The sequence below is a fragment of the Protopterus annectens genome, chromosome 10.part0 (genome assembly GCF_019279795.1).
Source record: "Protopterus annectens isolate FY-2018-M chromosome 10.part0, PAN1.0, whole genome shotgun sequence".
NCBI lineage: Eukaryota > Metazoa > Chordata > Ceratodontiformes > Protopteridae > Protopterus > Protopterus annectens.
In genome coordinates, this window is record NC_056744.1 from 1,782,742,612 (window position 1) to 1,782,757,289 (window position 14,678).

The window sequence follows — 14,678 nt, forward strand, 5'->3', positions numbered from 1 at the left end:
ACACAAACGAGGCCTTTCTATATAAATACCAAGCCAAACAATCCATACTTACATTTCTTCAATTTCCTTGGCTCCCTGTATTAAAAGAAAGGCAATAATTTCACTTTAGTTAAGCTATTTTATCCAAGACTGACTTAATTACAAATGGTCTGTTTTCATTAGCATAATCCTACAACAGAGGATTTTCATGGAACATAAAGAGACATCAGTATTATAATCCAGGAAACATTATGACAGAAGAGATTAACATAATTCATTAAATGTGATAAAAATGTTTAAACAAAACTCATTTTATATTCTGTTCCTGGCCACCCAAGTATCTGACAACCATCAAAACCTTACTACAACATGGTTCATTTTTCATCCTACTACTTACAGTTATCTGACACTGAACAGAAGGTGACAGCTATGAATCATGGAAAATTTCACTGCATAAGTCAATCTGTAGCAGTCCCTATTTCTATTTCCTTAGCCCACTGACAGGCTCTCACTTCCATACTTAACCTTAAATTCCACTACAGCACTATCCACTGCTGAAGAACCCAGCACATGGCCTTATCCTTGTGGTCCACATCTGAACACCTAACCTCCACGGAGTTGATTAGGCCACCGCTCCAAAGAATTAATAAACCAGTTCCAGTTACTCTGTCCAATCCAAGCCCAGCCAGCCCTTCCAGCATTCACATCAGTAGGACATTACCCCTCTGTGCCAAACAGCTGCCACAGTCCCATAAGATTCACCCAGAAAAGAATGAAAAGTGTATCATCTGTCATTTTCCAGTTATACAGGTTAACACCTACCCAACAATATGATCAACATACAGCTCACCAAGGAGACCTCCATGCAGGGGAACTGTGTCCCTGCTATCTACGTGTAACAATCTCTTGGATCATTAGCCCCTGAAATATAGAGTGCAATTGGAGAATTTTCCTTTAATCGTATAATTGTTTGATTAGCGTAATGAATGTAATTGATGTGTTTGTATACAAGGAGTGTTTTTTGATGAGATTTTATACTCAGAGGCACTGGAGAATTTTAAGACCTTTTATTTTGCAATAATAAATCAGTTTTTTTGGATTCCTGACCGCTGGTTTTGTGGTTTGCTCCAATCTCATGGATCCCACCATCACACCACAGAGGCTGAAAGAAACAGGATCAAACCCTCACACCAGTCAGCTTGGTGTGATCACTTATCAATCTGAATCAGAGGCATTTTTTCTATAAAAAATTGTGTAGTCAGAGACAAAGGGTCACCATAATCTTTACGGTTTCAAAAGCTGGAAAACTGACAGCCTGGGTCTGAAATATTTCAGCCTATGCAGCATCCTGTGTGCACATAAGCAACTTGAGTTCATACTGTTCCTGACTCCCCACAAAAAGGCTCCTCTGATGAGGTCTACTGATCAATAAATAGGCATATACAGATATGCTTTATATACTAGATAAAAAATAAAATCCTGTGATTTAACTAGTACACTGAATTCCACAGCAGTAATGCCACTAATGTACCACCATTCAAAGCATAGCCTGCACTTGTGGAGTACAGGGATGTGTCCAGACTGCGGCTCAGGTGACTCAGCTCCAAAGTAGCATCTCAGGTGTTTGATGGCACAGCAAAGGAGGATGTGCATGCCCACCCCTGCAGGGGGGGGGGTGTTCGGCCACCCTCTGGGTATGACCATTGTTCCACTAGATTACCTAGCCTTAGCCAGTGAGTAAATGTGGGTCATGAGTAGGGGCCAGATCACAGGCTGGCATGGGAGTGACCAACTGGGCTAGCTAGGATATCTGCTCCTCTTCAGCACATGTGGAGGAGTACGCATGTTCAAGATGTAGCAATGTAGCAGGGTAGGTGGTCCCTGCAGTATACATGCACATAGCATTATTTATCTACCCCCCCCCCCGATGGTGGTAGATAAATAATGCTATCACTGCAATTGCCAAAATGCTGGCGAGAGAATCACCTCATCAATGCCTGCCTGGATGATGTGACCCTAGGAGATTTGGTAGGACTCCCACCACCTCTGGGGAATAAATGGGCTAATGTCTGACTGGGGAGGCTTTGATGGCTAGCAGACAAGAGGTGGGAGAGGCAGGAAAAAAATACTTAAAGGTACAATGATTCCTTGGTAACTGAACACATTAATATTGTGCCTTGTGAAGGAATAAGGAATTATTCTACATTTAAGAAATGTAAATTTATAAGAAAAAACTCAGTAGCATTTGGGAAGTGGCATATATTTTTAAAATCTATAAAGACACTTAGAATGTAAGGCAACTTTTCAATTCTATACTAGTACTTTCACTTACATATCCATAGGCTGATAGCCTAGTAACCAGTTAAGAGCCATTTTAAACCTAGTCAAGCTTACTGCAAATTTACCAAAACACTCCCAATGTGTGTCAATACCCAAGGGATTTTATGATTACGATATAGGCTTGTACACATTAAGCATTTACTGTCTGCTTTCCTATACCTTACAGTATGTTTCTTTACACCCTACTGAGTTCACTACAAAGCAGTTGACAATATGTGACCAGTCTGTTACTTGTCTCAGAAGTACAAGAATGCTTACGGCAGGACAACCTGATGGAACTTGCACCTATCCAAGCATTTCTGCAATTTCTCACTGCTGCAACTGCAAAGCATTAGCAAGAAGAATTGGCAGTCGGTTGGAGTATGATTTAATTTATGCAGTTCATTCATTAATGACAGTCGGATAATCTGATTTCCCCTACTCAGTATGAACAACATTGTGGGTTTACCCTGAAAAGAGAACACTGGCCTAGTGGAACTAACCCAGTCAACACAGAATGAGAAAGTCAGTAGATAATAAGTACCCCCAACACTGTTAGCCTCCCTTGGGCAGGCTGCTAAACATCATATACTAGCATACTAACACAGGCAAAGGGAAAGCATCACACAGTTGGCAACGCCCTACTCCTTTTCTCTGTTTTGTTTCACATAATGACTTTTTTTGTTCAATACAAAGAAGCAATGAGCCTTGATATTCTGCATATGCTAATACAGAGAAGCAATGAGCCTTGATATTCTGCATATGCTAATACAGAGAAGCAATGAGCCTTGATATTCTGCATATGCTAATACAGAGAAGCAATGAGCCTTGATATTCTGCATATGCTAATACAGAGAAGCAATGAGCCTTGATATTCTGCATATGCTAATACAGAGAAGCAATGAGCCTTGATATTCTGCATATGCTATGCTCTTCTTTTCCTCTGTTGTGCTCTGTACCTTACTCAGTTACTACGGAAGCATTGTTGACTAAATCTGTAGAGTACCCCACTCATACTCAAAGGTGTCGTACTTCACAGCCATCATGGATCACAGGAACCCTTCTTAATGTAAGATGGCTTGTTTAGTGCTCAAGTATATCATTAACAGGCTAGATTCAGCAGGTCTGAATGTATTATATCCTATCTAGGTATCAGAATAGTGCAAATAAGTGCAGAGAAGTGCAAAAAAATACATATGTGTGTTTCCCAGCTCATATAGACCAGGTAAACCCCTACTGTCACTAGATTAATAATCCCAGTCCTCCTAATGTAAAAGCAAAGTAAAGCTGTGTCCAGAGTGAAATGCTATCTGAAGTTCTGCTGCATATCTCTGCACCTTGCAGTCACCTCTGTGAGCAGAGGTACAAATACATTTAACAACTTTACTTAAATTCATATAAAAAATATGTCTGCCAAGTAACTTAAAGATTATAGTGTTTCCACATGTATGTCAGGTAAACAACATCCTGAAAAGGAGCCCTGCAAATGTTGAACTTAACAAAATAATGGTATATGGAAAATATCAGCAATCACTTCCACGTGAGCTTATTGTCAAAATAATCATCTCTACTAAAGGCAAGAATGCATTCAGTATAACAGAAGAAAAGCTTTCTAGTGTATGCTTCCAAGTGAAAAGGCTCTCCATGGATTTTGTTGCGCACCCTTAGGCCAATAATACCAAATTAAGAACTGCATTCAAACAAATGCATGATTGTAATAAATTTTACTGTTTCGAGAAATACAAGTAGCTGCTATGATCATATATATATATATATATATATATATATATATATATATATATATATAAGGGGCAATGAAATCTGTACGGCAAAAAAAAAACACTTGGGTAAGTGAAGTTATGTATAATGTTGAAGTTACACAGGTGTACAGTGTTCATGTTCTATATGCAATTTTTTTTAAAGTTTACACTCCAGTTATTTATTTATTAATTTAATTGTTTATAAGGTATTATAGCAATTCATCATCAAATTAAACATATCAGAACTCTTTGCATGGGCAGAACTGCTTGTTTTTCGTGTGTTTTTGCTCTTTGCATGTAATACCTTTACTTATTAAATAGTTGGTTATCAGCCTTCACTAATAATATTTCCACTAATGCTAAAACGTTTAAGGTAAGTTAGTGACTTCTGACTGCGTTTGTTCCAGACTCCTACATCACTCGCTGATACTAGTGTTTTCTGTCAGTGTGGCATTACATTGAAGCAGTTTATAATGCTTTTTTTCTGTGCATCCTTTGTTCGCAGAATTCAATCCTTACAGGAGCTGCAGGTTCTTATGACTGGGCTGGAGGATTTTTTCACTATGGACCTGACAGTGGCTTTTCCAGATCAACATTTAACAACGTAACGTCTACAAGCAATGATATGAAGGATGCATATCTTGGTAAGGAATCAGAAATAGACTTTTTAATTTATCCCACGTGGTTATTCTGGAATAGATTCAGCATGCCAAATTTGTTACTGTGCGGTACTAACAGCACATTAGGCACATTTCTGAATAAGTACAAACACCTACTGATCAAGCCAAGTGCATCCTTATCCAATGACAGTGCCTGCCTGCCAGCATTACTTACTGTCTGTCTATCCTTCTCTCTACACAGCTATACATTACAGACAGTAAAATGCCACATACCTACCGCTATCAAGTTTTCACAGAGGGACTGTTTATGCAACACTCTCCAGACTGAACGACTATAAAGAAGTGGTCAACTATGTCTAAGGTGACAGGATTTCTGATGTCACCAAGACACTTAAATCCCTTCACCTCAAATATACATAAAGTCCATTAATTGTGTATGTAAGACTGAATGACCTTTGATATTCCAGCTTGGAAGATAAAAACAGAGCTCTAGTCATATGTATTAGAAGTTGATAGCAGCTAGGGCAGTAATGGAAAACCCTGTACCACGTGTAAGTCATAGCCACGAATGCAATGTTATTTTTCTGATGTCAACAGAAATGCTGGTCTAGGATATGCATAAGGCTTTTTTTTTAATTCACTTGTAAAACTAGTTGAGATTCATAGGTTCATAGGTAGGTACTGGGCTATTGGCCCTGGGGTCTGTATAAACCTAGCCAAAAAGGTTCCCTGGCTTTCGCCACCCAAGAAAATTATTTTCCTGTGCCCCTGTCAAGCAGTGCCAAAGAAGTGATCCCCGGGGTGAACTGACTTTTTATCATCATTTGATCAAGAAGAATGAAGCTGTAATGCTTGTCATTGACTGTAATTCTCAATGAATTAAGAGAAAATTAAACACTTTATTTGGGGTATGGCTGGCAAAATAAAATGCAGCATAATCTGAGATGTTAAAAGTTAGACTGAACAATAGGTTTTGCATCAATGTGCATTTTCTAAAAAGTAAGGAGTATAATTACCAGGATTAAAGCAAAAATCAGAGAGCTTAAAATGTTAATAAATCAACAGGTTTTGCATCAACTTGCATTTTTTTTTTAATAATAAATATGAAACTCTAATGTCTGACTTTATTGACTGACTATAATCCTCATAAAATCAAATATTTTAAAGAGATATGGAAAAAGTATTAGCAAACGCCTAATCATTTTGCAAAATTAAATAGTTATACAAATAGTTTATGTTAACACTTCAGTTCATGGGTTGATTAGCAGTGGGCAATCATTTTTTAACTGTCAGTAATAAGGTTTAAAAGTCTACAGTGGTATTACCCAACAGTCAGACTGCACTACAGCCATAATATTCTAAACAGCATGCAAACCCACTGCAGTGGTCAAGTGTTCTTGCTATGGCCATAATATTCTAATCAGCATGCAAACCCACTGCAGTGGTCCAGTGTTCTTGCTATGGCCATAATATTCTAAACAACATGCAAATCCACTGCAGTGGTCCAGTGTTCTCCAGTGTTACCACAACTAATCTTGAGCACTATCCTACCATTGCATCACATGATGCTATCATTTAAACCTAAAATAATTAAATTTAACAAGTGTCTGAGTAATTGATATTATTCTAGGATGGAGGAATGTTGTACACAGTCTTATCTGTTTACTAGAGATCTCCTATATCTTTTTCCTCATGGATCCAACATATTGCACAACGTATGAAATTCCAGTACATCCAATATCAGAACAACACTGCTCAGTACTAGAACCCTGAACAAAATGTCTGTATTAGAAGACCTCATGACATTTGAAAATATCCACGTGTGCAGTTACAACATTATCTCTCTATTTAGGTTTAATGGATACCATTTATTTAGACCTTCCAGTGAGAGTAGCTATGTGCCCAGAGGGGGATTATCTATGTTAATTTGTATCACCATCACATTGCCAGTAATCAGGGAAGGTAACAATCTTGAATTATTGAATGTTCTAGTATCTATAAGCAAACTCACCTACCACACTACTGCTAATACATAAAATCTCTCTCTCTATCTTTCAGAAGATATCACTACAAACCTTCAACCATTTAGGATAAAAACACCTCCATTAATATGCACAGCCTCAATAATACATTGAATTTATTAGAAACATGACTTATTAATGATCATCGTTCTATACTGACCCTAACTGAAACTTAGTGCAAAGATGACTTCTCTCCCTCTTCATATGTATAGGATAACTACTCTTTGATTAATGACTTTAGAACCAGTACAAGAAGTAAAGAAGTGGCAACCCTTATGGTGAAAACCAGTTCCACTATTGCCATTAGGGAATACACCATAGCCAATTCCACTGAGACAGAAGCCCAAACTGGGTGCAAATGCATATTGGTCTTGCAGAACATTCTCACCTGTCTGTTGTAGTAAACCCTGCTGAGCATTCTCGCCTGCCTGCTGTAGTAAACCCTGCTGAGCATTCTCACCTGCCTGTTGTAGTAAACCCTGCTGAGCATTCTCACCTGCCTGCTGTAGTAAACCCTGCTGAGCATTCTCACCTGTCTGTTGTAGTAAACCCTGCTGAGCATTCTCACCTGTCTGTTGTAGTAAACCCTGCTGAGCATTCTCACCTGCCTGCTGTAGTAAACCCTGCTGAGCATTCTCGCCTGTCTGGTGTAGTAAACCCTGCTGAGCATTCTCACCTGCCTGCTGTAGTAAACCCTGCTGAGCATTCTCACCTGCCTGCTGTAGTAAACTCTGCTGAGCATTCTCACCTGCCTGCTGTAGTAAACTCTGCTGAGCATTCTCGCCTGCCTGCTGTAGTAAACCCTGCTGAGCATTCTCACCTGCCTGCTGTAGTAAACCCTGCTGAGCATTCTCACCTGCCTGCTGTAGTAAACCCTGCTGAGCATTCTCACCTGCCTGCTGTAGTAAACCCTGCTGAGCATTCTTACCTGTCTGCTGTAGTAAACCCTGCTGAGCATTCTCACCTGCCTGCTGTAGTAAACCCTGCTGAGCATTCTCACCTGCCTGCTGTAGTAAACCCTGCTGAGCATTCTTACCTGTCTGCTGTAGTAAACCCTGCTGAGCATTCTCACCTGCCTGCTGTAGTAAACCCTGCTGAGCATTCTCACCTGCCTGCTGTAGTAAACCCTGCTGAGCATTCTCACCTGCCTGCTGTAGTAAACCCTGCTGAGCATTCTCACCTGCCTGCTGTAGTAAACCCTGCTGAGCATTCTCACCTGTCTGTTGTAGTAAACCCTGCTGAGCATTCTCACCTGCCTGCTGTAGTAAACCCTGCTGAGCATTCTCACCTGTCTGTTGTAGTAAACTCTGCTGAGCATTCCCACCTGCCTGCTGTAGTAAACCCTGCTGAGCATTCTCACCTGCATGCTGTAGTAAACTCTGCTGAGCATTCTCACCTGCCTGCTGTAGTAAACTCTGCTGAGCATTCTCGCCTGCCTGCTGTAGTAAACCCTGCTGAGCATTCTCACCTGCCTGCTGTAGTAAACCCTGCTGAGCATTCTCACCTGCCTGCTGTAGTAAACCCTGCTGAGCATTCTCACCTGCCTGCTGTAGTAAACCCTGCTGAGCATTCTTACCTGTCTGCTGTAGTAAACCCTGCTGAGCATTCTCACCTGCCTGCTGTAGTAAACCCTGCTGAGCATTCTCACCTGCCTGCTGTAGTAAACTCTGCTGAGCATTCTCACCTGTCTGTTGTAGTAAACCCTGCTGAGCATTCTCACCTGTCTGCTGTAGTAAACATTCTGCCCTCTCCTCACTAGCTAAAATGCAACAAACTCTGTATAATATGTATCCTACTGCAATCTCAAACTAATGTATAATCCTAAGTGACTTCAACTTTAATGCATTAGGTTCAGAGAAACATCAGTTCAACAAGGCCTTCCAATGGTATAACTTAGAGCAATTATAATCTGCACCTAGTAGACCAAATAAACAAACAAATGGGAAGCAGTTCTACATTAGATCTATTACTCCTTAACATCAGACATCACTACTTCAGCATGGACAGAATACCATAATTAAGTGACCAGTACCCTATTTTTTCCATCTTGTCAATCAAAACAACAACGCCTCTTCAAATCATAATTGGTAGACCTTTTACCAATCACAATCAATTCTGGGTCAGTAACCATCTTGATGCCATTGACTGGTCATTTCTCTATGCCCAAACTGACCCAACAATTGCCATCTCATAATTTATGTCAGCTGTAACAAAAATTCAGTACAACCTATTCCCACTAAAAATAAGGCATTGTCTTGGTCTTGGTTATCTGAAGATAACAACGATCAGATAAAGCTGAGAGATAAAGCATGCAAAACATGGAACTAAGACCCATTAAACAGCCAACTGTGTAATGTCTATATGAAACAGAGAAAACTTACCAGGATTGCTACTAATAGTGCCAGAACTTTCTATCTTAGACAAAAGAAACATCACTATCCTCTAAACCTAAAATTTTTGGAAAGAAATAAAATAACTAACAGGAAAGCTTTGCAATAACTCCCCTGTAAGATGTAATCTGCCTACCAGCACCATTCGCTTTGCTGATGAATAAACACATATTTAGCTCTTCTTCAACTGAAATAACTAATAATGTTCCAGCAACTTCCAGTTCCAGATCTGTAAATACTCCAAGTCTATATCCTCTAGCCTGTTATTCTGCTACATTCTAGATGACATATATCACCATCAAATAAACCAAAGACCTTTTGCAAAAGTACATTAGGAGTCACTTCACCCTACTATCCTTTGTCTGACAGCTGAGAGGATTGCTTTTAAACCTCTACAGATATTTTTAATCCTTCTCTTACTGTTGGCACAGTCCCACCCGAATTTAAACATTTTATTATTCCACATCTACCAAAGTATTCCTCTCCCACTGTTCTAAACAACTGGTCGATATTAGAAGCCTGAAAATCTGTTTGAGCAAATCGGAAAAGAGCAACACATATTGCGCAAACTACGGAAATGGTGAACGTCCAAAACCGCTAAATTCGAAATGTCGATTTGTCATGGTTGGCCCGTCTGCGGTATAGCTCCATATGGTAAGCGTGCGATAGTTACAGACCTTTGGGTTAGGGTGCGAGTTAAGGTAAGCGCATAGATAGGTAATGTATGTAAGGTTTAGTGTAGGGTTAGAAGTAGGGTTTTGTTAAATGTATGTGTGTGGAGTATTTGTTTCTTATCAGTACAACCTATTCCCACTAAAAATAAGGCATTGTCTTGGTCTTGGTTGTCTCAAGATAACAACAATCAGATAAAGCTGAGAGATAAAGCATGCAAAACATGGAACTGGGGTATATCTCTGTAGGGTAAGTGTGTGATAGTTATGGACCTTAGGGTTAGGGTGTGGGTTAAGGTAAGCGCATAGATAGTAATGTATGTAAGGTTTAGTGTAGGGTTAGAAGTAGGGTTTGGTTAGTATATGTATGTGGTTTATTTGTTATGTTTGGGTAGGTAGTATGTAGTGGGTGGTGGAGTTGACTGACTATGACGATTCGAGATTTTAAATTTCGTGGTTTAGGGGGTTTGGCATATTTGCGGTTTGGGCTATATGTGTCACTGTTGTCATATTCGCTCAAAAGGATTTTTGGGTTTTTAATATAGACCCCTAAAGAACTATAGGCCTGCCTCCAACCTATGCCACATCACTAAGATATTTGAAAAACTGATATATAAGCAGCTTTTTAAACATATTAAAAGTTTTGATCTACTTTGTAGTCAGCAACCTGCCTTCCAAATTTGCCAAATTACATCTACTATCTTTATAGATAGCGACATTAAAAAATGATAGCTGTGTAACAGCAAAACCTTCAGCTGTCTACAAACTAACCTGCAATAAAGTTTCTTAACCTTTAAAAATGTTCTCCTACAAATAAGTTGCTAATTCAAGCCTACAGCACCTTTCTTGTATGTTTCCAGTTAACACCCATAGCTCTATATGGCATCCAGGCCTTTATTAGATGTAGCATCTAATAGGTTCATAGGTTCATAGGTAGGTACTAGGCTATCTGCCCATGGGCATTTATAAGCCTAGCCAGAGTGTGTCGGCTTTCGCCGCCCCATTGATTAATTAACTGATCCTCTGTCAAGCAGAGCCAATGAAGTGATCCCAGGGATGTATTTTCTGTTACCCATCCACTCGTCAATAGTAGGTAGTATTAAAAAGACCAAGGTCATTTTAACAAAATGACACTAAGGTTGTTCATTTATGATACCTTACAGTAGATAAATTCATCTCTGTTTGCCACCTTATTTCCATATTTATTTTCTATTTTCATAAATGAGAAGCCAGTATATTATTAAAGGGTATGGAGTGAAATGTCCTGGTGGGAGACAGTACAATTTATTCCTTGACTTTGTTAACTCAAATGCCCTGGAACAAATTGTTCAAATCCCAACAGGAGGAACAAACATACTAGATCTGGTCTTCACTAACATGACAAACATATGCAACACGGCAACTGTTGGACCTTAATTAGTTAAATTGGACCACAAATCAGTCACCTTCCAACTGGCACTAACAGCAGAACTCACAAAGGGTGAAGTTAGACTAAAAAACTTCACCAAGACAAACTATACCTCACTGGGGAAGGTATAAATGCATTCAGGGCCCCACCTCAAGCTGGAAGTGCTAACTACACCAACGCTTACACTAAGCCCTGTATCGACTCAGCTGTTCAAGACAGAATCAGAGCCAGAGCCCCAAGTATAAACAAGCTACCCTGGTAGACATCCAGCATCAACAAATTTTACAACAAACCCAAAATGTTGCTGTCTAGGAAAACTAAGTCAAGGCCCCAAGAAAGCACCCTCCTCAACCTCGGCAGGCAAATAAGACAGCATATCATATCCTCTAAGGGTAACTTTGAGAAAAGCTTAGCAATCTCAGCCAAGGATAACCATAAGGCCTTTTACAGCTACGTACACAGCCTAAAATGTAGGACCCAAGCATGTGCCAAACTAATGACAAGCAGTATCACACCCACTGATCCCGAAGAGACAGCAAACCTGCTGGTGGACAGAACTGGCAAATATTTCATTCCTTATCCCCTACAAAGTTATCACAAACCTTGTCCCCAACTGCCCCCCACCCTGCATATCTGAAGAGCAGGCCATTAAAGCCTTGTCTAAGGCAAAAAGCACAACCTCTTTGGGACCAGATGGCATCCCAGGCTGCCTTCTAAACAAACTAAAACATGAACTAGCATCACCATTAAGTACCCTATTCAATCACAGCCTAACCACTGATGATGTTTCTGTGGAATGGAGTACAGCAACAGTTATTCCCCTTCACAAAAGTGGCCTAGCAACAAACCTGGGGAGTTATAGACCCATAAGTCTGAACAGCCTCATCTGTAAGGCCATGGAACATATCATCATGGACCTCATAAATAAAGACATAGGCAACCTCCAAACCCTGGATCTGACCCAATTCGGCTTTGTCAAAGGCAGATCCTACCTGTTAAACTTGGTGTATTGTTTTGAAAATGTGACCAGGGCCACTGATGAGGGCAAATCTGTGCACACAGACTACCCCGACTTGGCCAAGGCCTTCTACATAATGCCACACTCAAGCATTACTGACAAACTTAGCAAAATGAATGTAAACCCCTCCGTTGTAAGATGGGTTACCAACTGGCTCACAAACCGAACACACTATCAAAGTGGGTGACTCCACATCAACCAGCAGACCTGTTACTAGCGGGGTGCCACAGGGGTCAGTGCTGGGCCCCCTACTGTTTGGTATATACTTCTCAGAAGTTCAGGTCAAAACTAAAGGGCTGTGGCTGACCAAGTTTGCAGATGACTGCAAATTGGGTACAATTATCAAATCCCCAAATGATGTCAGTATACTTCAGGAGGGTCTTACACAGACCAACGACTGGTGCCTTAGTCACGATCTCAATTGAACTGAATGCGAAGAAATGTCTCATTATTCCCTTCAGTAAAAACAACGTCCCTTCACACCGTCAAATTAACAACAATACCCTAAGTACCTACAAACCTACCTACCTACCTACCTGTAGTAAGGGATCAGGGATCACAAGAAGACTGCGACCTTAACTTTCACCACCATGTGTCTACTGTAGTAAGGAAGGCCTTCTATGTAGCACACTTAATTAGCAAAGGCATCTCATCTAGAGCAAAGGAGGTCACAACCCCTCTATACTCATCACTAATCAGGGACATAATTAAGTATAATTCCCCTTTTGGCATGTACCATACAAAGCACCTGCAGCAATTGAAGATACCGCAGAGATTTTTAATAAAGAAGACCAAGGGACAATAGCATGTGCCTTACACAGACTGACTAAAGTCCCTGTCACTATACTTAGTATTGTATAGACTTCTTATGGGAGACTTATGCCTGGCTTACAGAGCAATCTCCGACCCAAACCTAATGGATTTGCTGCACACCCGTAAATCAAACAGGACTAGAGCTACCCATTCCAGGGACCTAACTATGGCCTGTGACTTGAATAAGACATGCTGGAGGGGAGTGACTAGAGTATCTATGGTATTACATTGGGATGAAACAGGCTTGAAATGACCTCCGGGTCAATAGCCTAGTAACCTCATATGATCCTATATATATCACACTACACTGGAGCTATTGCCAGTTATTTATTAATAATTATGAAAATAAGCAATACTTTCATATGTACTTAATACATGAAAAAACATGACATCAATTGAAACCATTGATGTTGAGGAAAACTGTCATTGATATTTGCACCATAAGCTACACATCTTAAGTGGCATTAAGAGTTTCATTGCTAATTTGCAATTAAGCATATGTTTTCATATTTCTGTCAATATGTCTAACCTTATGTCTGAGTAGCAAAAGTTTTTTTTGACACTATATGTCTAGGTTGTACAGTTTCCATGATATGGCAATATGTTTGTAAACGTTTAGCAAAAATATAATTCTGGGTTTGCATGTATTATAATATATTATACTATTTATGGAATAAATATGAATGCACTGACTATTATCATTATTAAGAATACTTCTTATGGATAGCATTGCTATTTGTAATTATAATATCTTTTATTGTTGATAAAATATTTACATATGTTTATCCTATGCTTTTTAAGTTACCTTTTTAATAGAATGCTCTAGAATATAAAGATGTGTGTAGTCTGCTAGAGGTGTGACATTCCACATCACATTGGTATTAGTGAGTTAATCCTAGGAAGAAAAATGTTATGTTATTCTCTGTGCTATGCAAACTACCCTCATCTCGGCCAATGGCAATACCATTTCCAATGTCACTAAGCAGAAATACTTGGGTCTGGCACAGAATCCCTCATCAGCTTTACAATCCACAAAGATGGTCTCATCCAAAACTCTCACAAAGTATGCTACAGAATATCTCACCTCTTATCCCCCCACTGCTAGGATTTCTATAGCCAAAAATGTCCTCCTGCTCAAGCTAGAGCGTGTCTCTACTGTGTGGGATGATTCCCAAAGACTTGTTCTCAGTGTAAATGATTTACTCTAGTTAAGTGTCCTGATTCTGAAAGACTTGTTTTCGTTGTGATAAACTTACTTCAGTTTATGGTCTTTCTATAAGCAGACTCACACCAGAGGGCCAGATTTCGAAAGACTCGCTGTCGGAGTAAGTCACTTACTGTTAGAAGAAGGCTTTTGGGATCTAGCCCTGTAGATCATACAAAACCTTCAAACTGTTGAAAAAAAGTTATTCAAATCTGTATTACTTAATGACCATCAAAAACACCATTGTGATGTACAAAAAGGACTCAGATGGCTACTGACCTTCATTAAGGTGATTGCTCACCATTAGAGAGAAAGTCTGTTCATTGAGAAACAGCCAGGAAGGTAAAATAATTTTAGCCAGACCACAATTCAAAATGCCATTGCCAAAGGGGCCTTTTTAAGATTAGGTCCTGAAGCTTGGAGTTATCTCTCAATTGAAGCTAAAATCTTCAATAAATCCAAGCATTTAAACTTA

At 39.7% G+C, this 14,678-nt stretch overlaps 1 protein-coding gene across 1 annotated transcript in view; it reads left to right on the top strand.

Annotated features, from left to right (window-relative positions):
* Nucleotides 1–14,678, top strand: part of LOC122814496 (integrin alpha-M-like) — a 935,681-nt gene that overhangs the window by 463,818 nt on the left and 457,185 nt on the right. Inside the window, exon 12 of the mRNA XM_044087070.1 lies at nt 4,564–4,702. Within this exon, the coding sequence (XP_043943005.1) occupies nt 4,564–4,702 (139 nt within the window). The remainder of the gene's footprint in view (nt 1–4,563; nt 4,703–14,678) is intronic.